Consider the following 6,786-nt stretch of genomic DNA (forward strand, 5'->3'; position numbering starts at 1 on the left):
CTGACCAGGTGGCGACCAGATCTCACGTCTCCATGTGTCCCTCACGTCTCCATGTGTCCCTCATGTCTCCATGTGTCCCTCACGTCTCCATGTGTCCCTCACGTCTTCATATGAACCAGACAGTCAGTATGAGGCATTCAGGTTTGACACAACCAGCAGGAGGCACTGCTGTACTCAAAGCGTGGGATTTCTGTCAGTCTTCCAGCGTTCATTTGACACACACATACACACACACACACACACACACACACACACACACACACACACACACACACACACACACACACACACACACACACACACACACACACACACACACACACACACACACACACAGTGTTCAGCCTGGTACAACAGTCAACAACTAAACAAAAGCTCTGTTGTGCATCAGACCCACATCACTGTTGTTCTGACAGCAGCCCCAGGACTCTGCTGGTGAATCACAACCACCAGAACCATTGGGACCATCAGAGCCACCAGAACCATCAAAACCTGGATCCAGCATGGATTCGAAGCGGATCTCTTCAGCCTCTCAGCAGCAGGTCCGACTCAGACAAAAGGTGAAGTATTGAGGACGGATCTCTGTTCAACTGTTATGTAGGTCTGCTTATTGCTGGTTCTATTGGGTTCTGTAGAGGGAATCGGTTCCTCTGCTGGTTCTGTCAGAACAGATAAACAGTTCTGGGCAGACCCAGTCCAGGGGAACTCCTGATCTAAACTAAGCTGACTGAATCATCCGGGTTTTCTGCTGTTCTTGAGATTTCTGATTTCTCAGACGACTGTCGAAGTTTTCTGTAGAACTCTGTCTGAAACGACGGACCGACCAGTGTTGCCATTTAGTTTATCATAACTGCCATAAACTGTACTTTATGGCAGTTATGATATTATAACACCGAGTAGTGATCTAAATCGGTGTCACCATAAAATAGGAGGTCGTGGACACTGAGAGGGAATAGCGTAGCTGTGCAGACTTTCATTCCACCGTGTAACCGAACAGCCTAACGTCTCAGCCCAGCATAAGAAGAAGCCCAAAGAAGAAAAACCCCCGAAGAAGAAAGAAACTTCTCCTCCCAAAGGCACAGCGCCACCACTCATCCATGGAACATCCCCAGCAAATAACCAATCTCACATGAAACCATATTAATCGAAAAGGAAAAATAAATCATCTTACAATATGATGGAGTTATGTGTTACAGTAAAGCAGGCTTAAAGTTAAAAGGTTATTTAACAGTTTGTTTACAGCTCACTTACAAAATGCTTTAACGTCATTTACTGTTAGTTTAATGTTGATTTGTAGCTAAACTAGTTCACAATTTAACAAAAATTAATTTGAAGTTAGCCTAGAGTTAGCCTAAAGTTAGCTTTAGCTTAAATTAGCATACAGCTAGCTTGATACCTCAAGTTTGTTTAAAGTCGGACTAGTTATTGGAAGTTAGCTCAAAGTAAAGCTGTAAGTTTAAGGGCCATTGTGTAGTGTAGCAAGCGCTACACATGGTGACGCTACAGTCCTCTACGCAGCCGTCCTGGGTTTGATTCCCACCTTGAGACCTTTGCTGCCCATTTCCTGTCTGGTAACTACAAATAAAGGCTGCTAGATCCAAAAAGGTTTAAGTTCAACGTTGTTTTACTGTTTGTTTAGTAAGTTATATCGAGGACAGAGACTGACAGAATAAAAAAAATCTGTAAGCCTACAGCTAGCTGCAAGCTAGCTTACAGTTAGCTGATAGTCTTTGAAATCGATTAAAATTAGCTTGAAGGTAGCTTAGCTTTAAGTTAGTTTAAATCAACTCAGACATAGTTTACATTAATCCCTTCTTTATTTTGTTTGGTTCTAAATTACTTGGTGGAGCAGTCTGGTCTGTTTTGAGTCTGGTCCTGAGATGTAGGATCAGTAGATTAGTTTCCTTTACACAGTTGGCTACCAAGCTGTGTATGATTTATCCTGAGTTCAGTGAATGCCTCACAGCAGCTGATGTTTGTGTTAAATTATCTGAGGTTCTCCTTACAGCTGCTTCAAACACTGTCCTCAGTTACTGCTGTGTGTGTGTGTGTGTGTGTGTGTGTGTGTGTGTGTGTGTGTGTGTGTGTGTGTGTGTGTGTGTGGTATGTACAGTGTGTGGTGCCTGGTGGAGGCCTTGAACAGTGAGCTCTGTGTTGATGAAGAAGTAAAACAAAGACGTGACTTCTTTAAACGCTGCAGCAGTTCTCAGTCACTCAAAGCTCCATCTCTGGATCTTGTTCTGTGTTCTGGACCCGGCAGGTTGGCCCGGTCCGTCTGCGGTCCGCTGGGGCCTGATCCAGGTGGGATCAGGCCCCAGCGGTCTGTGTGTCTAAATCTGAGCTGTAGGTCATTCAGCATCTCATCAAAACATTTGACATGCAGATAGAAGAACCTAACTTGGCTCAGATGATCCTGTTTAAAAAGGTAACGTTAGCCAGAGAAAGATTCAACATGGCCGCCATGGTCATCAAGGAAAATGTATTTATTATCACTGCTGAATACTTCTGCAGTGAAGACATAACTTAAAACATAAAAATCATATTAACCGATACTTTTTGATTTTTCAAAATGGCCGTCAAGGTTGTTATGGAAAATAAATTTCTGCACTAAATGCACAAATTGGGTAAATGTGTTTGGTGTGAAATCATAGCCTGCATATTTTGAATTATAGAAATATATATTTTCTAACCCTCCCGACAAGGGCGTATAGAAGATGGATGGATGGATGGATGGATGGATGGATGGATGGATGGATGGATGGATGGATGGATGGATGGATGGATGGATGGATGGATGGATGGATGGATGGATGGATGGATGGATGGATGGATGGATGGATGGATATTTTCTTGGTTTTTTTCCTGTTGGACATTTTTCAAAATGGCTGTATTGAAGAAGCAGTTGCCAGTGGTGGGCACAGCTAACCAAAAAGTTAGCTTCACTGACCATGAATCTCTAAACAAGGACATGAGCAGAAGCTAATGCTAACCATGACGAGTGTCGTTAATGTTCCGTGTATTGTGGTTCAAGAACAACTGACTGGCTGGGTTTTAGTCTGGGTTTAAAGGAACTCAGGGTTTTGGCTGTTTTTCAGTTTTCTGGTAGTTTGTGGTGCATAGATGCTGAAATGCTGCTTCTCCATGAACAACAGCAGATCTGTAGTGGAGTAAAGATCAGGAAAACAAACGGCCTGAGGGATGAATATGAAAATGTTTATACTTGTATCCACACTTGAGTAATTTTTACAGTAAATGTTCATCTATCAGGATATTTATGCGACAGGGTTCAGAGGCAGCCGGTCTCCTCTGCCAGAGGCTCAGGTGTTAGTCCTGAACTGGTTTCATTTCTGGTGGGTTTGAAGGAAGCTGGGACAGGTGGACCGGTGGACAGGTGGGTCCTGCAGGGCACCTGGGTTCGGATAGTCTGTTATCTTTGACCGTCAGAAAAGAATCAGGAGGTTCTGGACTCCACCGTTCGACGAAAACAGCGCCACCATGCAGTTACTGTCCGCTCAGTGGTCACAGCAGGTACTGCAGCTGCAGCGCCGCTCCGCACGGCCGCTCACTGCGCACGCGCAATGAGATGAATGGCCGCTGCACCTGTCAGTCCACCAGGATGTGTGGCGGACAAATCCTCGGCCGTTAATCCAAGCTCGGTTCGGTCATCGGAGGAGGCTCCCACCGTGGCATGCTGAGCGGACCGGAGCGCTCCGTCTGACCGTCCGGACCCAGCCTCCCCCGGGGCCGCCCGCCTCCTCACCCCGACTGCAGAGCCTCAGACCCCCGCTGCTGCCGAGCTGAGGCTGCGTGAAGCTCCGTGAAGCTCCGGGCGCGTCCATCCTGACTGCAATGGGATGCTGCGGGAGCGCGGAGGTAAGCAGGCCCGGTCCGGTCCGGTTCGGTCCGGTGTGTGTTCTACTTTGTGGGCTGACACTGTAACGGGATGGAGATGGTTCTGGAGCAGAAAGGCCCGATCCGAGCTGGGATTACGGCCAGCAGCTCCTTAATCCAATTACAGCATCTCGGTTACCGAGCCGTTACCGGGCCGCTGCTGGTCAACAACAGGGCCAACCGAACCCCCGCAGGGTTCGGGCTAATGGAGGAACCGAGCTGGATGGGCCCGGCCCGGTCCGGTCCCCCAGGCCCCGCTCAGCGCTCACTGTGACCGTGTTTGTGTCTGTTTTAGCGGACAAAGAGAGAATGGAGACCGCTGGAGGACCGGAGCTGCACCGACCTGCCCTGGTTCCTGCTCTTCACCGTCTTCTGCGTCGGCATGGTAACCACAGACAGACCATAATACCACCGATTAATACAGTACCGTTACTGTAATACCGCTGAGATACAGCAGAGCCAACCAGACACGCTGCCTACAGCATCACCACCACAGGACTACAGAGTACTGTAGTACTACAGAGTACTGTAGTAGTACTACAGTACTCTGTAGTACTACTACAGAGTACTGTAGTACTACTACAGTACTCTGTAGTAGTACTACAGTACTCTGTAGTAGTACTACAGAGTACTGTAGTAGTACTACAGTACTCTGTAGTACTACTACAGAGTACTGTAGTACTACTACAGTACTCTGTAGTAGTACTACAGTACTCTGTAGTAGTACTACAGAGTACTGTAGTACTACTACAGTACTCTGTAGTAGTACTACAGTACTCTGTAGTAGTACTACAGAGTACTGTAGTACTACTACAGTACTCTGTAGTACTACTACAGTACTCTGTAGTAGTACTACAGAGTACTGTAGTACTACTACAGTACTCTGTAGTACTCTCTCTGTAGTCCTCTAAATACTTCTGCACTACTGCAGCTTTCCTATAACATGACTATAACAATCCAGTGGTACTATAACTACTATAAAAGTACTTTAATAATCTACAGTGTGTCGGTGATTCAGGCTGTTGAGCCACATTCACCTTTAGACCTGTGGGTAGAACTGAGTGACGCCTCCAGGTGTGTTTCTATAAACCAGCTTCGTTCTGCAGGACGTGGTGCAGCAGAAAGTGTTTCTGTCTCAGTCCCTCCTGGACTCACCCTGAGGCTTCCTCAGTGACATTAATGATCCAAATCCATCTTTGTCACCAGCAGATTCTTTATCCGAATATCAACATCAGGTGACCCCCAGCACCTTCCTGACCCGTCCTGCATGGGCAGGACCGGTGCTGCATTCAGGGACAGCAGGGAGCGCAGGTTTTACCCCAGAACCAGAATCTGTATTTACCACATTCATTCCCCACTGTGGAACCGAAGGTCCAATCTGTGAGAGATGCAGTCTGCTACACACCACAGCAGAATTTACCGCATCCTGATTGGCTCACAGCTCCTCCCACTGAGCTCTGATTGGCTGGAGGTCTGACCTAGATGATTGCAGTCAGTGCTGATGTTTGGTTGGGGTTCAGATCCATCAGAGGGAGTAATATGATGAGGTTCTGATGAGGTTCTGCTGGTGTCCTGATGAGGTTCTGATGAAGTTCTGCTGGTGTTCTGATGAGGTTCTGATGAAGTTCTGCTGGTGTTCTGCAGGGCAGCATCTGTGGCTTCACCATCGCCACTGGCGGCGCCGCTCGCCTCATCTTCGGCTACGACAGCTACGGCAACACCTGCGGCCGGCGTAACGAGCGGATCGAAGGCGTGCAGCTGAGCGGGCTGGACCACACCGACAGGAAGTGAGTGTTCAATGAGCGGAACCAGAACCAGGAGTTCTGGACGGTCCGAGGTGCCGTCGGTTCTGTTATGATCCAACTTTCTGCTCAGCTCCCTGAAGGTCCAACCAGACTTTGACTAGACCAAACAATCACTGCTCCACCACCGTGCTTCACAACTGCCGAGCGGCACTGATCTGCTGAGTCTGGTTCTGTTCATCCTGGTTCTGTTCATCCTGGTTCTGTTCGTCCTGGTTCTGTTCATCCTGGTTCTGTTCATCCTGGTTCTGGTCCGCCTGGTTCTGTTCATCCTGGTCCATCCTGGTTCTGTTCATCCTGGTCCATCCTGGTTCTGTTCATCCTGGTCCATCCTGGTTCTGTTCATCCTGGTTCTGTTCGTCCTGGTTCTGCCCGTCCTGGTTCTGTTAATCCTGGTTCTGTTCATCCTGGTTCATCCTGGTTCTGCCCGTCCTGGTTCTGTTCATCTTGGTTCTGTTCATCCTGGTTCTGCCCATCCTGGTTCTGTTCATCCTGGTTCTGCCCATCCTGGTTCTGTCCATCCTGGTTCTGGTTCATCCTGGTTCTGGTTCATCCTGGTTCTGTTCATCCTGGTTCTGCCCATCCTGGTTCTGCCCGTCCTGGTTCTGTTCATCCTGGTTCTGTCCATCCTGGTTCTGGTTCATCCTGGTTCTGTTCAACCTGGTTCTGCCCATCCTGGTTCTGTCCATCCTGGTTCTGGTCCGTCCTGGTTCTGTCCATCCTGGTTCATCCTGGTTCTGTCCATCCTGGTTCTGTTTGTCCTGGTTCTGTTCATCCTGGTTCTGTCCATCCTGGTTCTGCCCATCCTGGTTCTGTTCATCTTGGTTTTGTTCCGTCCTGGTTCTGTTCATCCTGGTTCTGGTCCGTCCTGGTTCTGTTCGTCCTGGTTCTGTTCATCCTGGTTCTGTCCATCCTGGTTCTGTTCGTCCTGGTTCTGGTCCGTCCTGGTTCTGTTCATCCTGGTTCTGCCCATCCTGGTTCTGTTCATCCTGGTTTTGTTCCGTCCTGGTTCTGTTCATCCTGGTTCTGTTCGTCCTGGTTCTGGTCCGTCCTGGTTCTGTTCATCCTGGTTCATCCTGGTTCTGTTCGTCCT

The 6,786-nt window shown here is 48.2% G+C and overlaps 1 protein-coding gene across 24 annotated transcripts in view; it reads left to right on the plus strand.

Moving 5' to 3' along the window:
* The first annotated feature begins 402 nt into the window (after nt 1-402).
* The window catches only part of slc44a1b (solute carrier family 44 member 1b), a 23,134-nt gene continuing 16,750 nt past the window's right edge, over nt 403-6,786 (plus strand). For 21 of the 24 annotated variants that reach the window (XR_014089506.1, XR_014089509.1, XR_014089512.1 and 18 more), the window contains exons 1-3: nt 403-560; nt 4,187-4,276; nt 5,536-5,678. Coding sequence is in view for 4 of the 24 variants with exons in the window: in XM_008420959.3 (XP_008419181.1) it covers nt 504-560; nt 4,187-4,276; nt 5,536-5,678 (290 nt within the window). In the remaining 20 variants the exon portion in view is untranslated. Of the gene's footprint in view, nt 561-2,825; nt 3,874-4,186; nt 4,277-5,535; nt 5,679-6,786 lie in introns of those variants that run through there. The other 3 variants (XR_534713.3, XM_008420960.3, XM_008420961.3) reach the window with 2 other exon arrangements.

Source organism: Poecilia reticulata, chromosome 10 (genome assembly GCF_904066995.2).
Source record: "Poecilia reticulata chromosome 10, P_reticulata-male-v2, whole genome shotgun sequence".
NCBI lineage: Eukaryota > Metazoa > Chordata > Actinopteri > Cyprinodontiformes > Poeciliidae > Poecilia > Poecilia reticulata.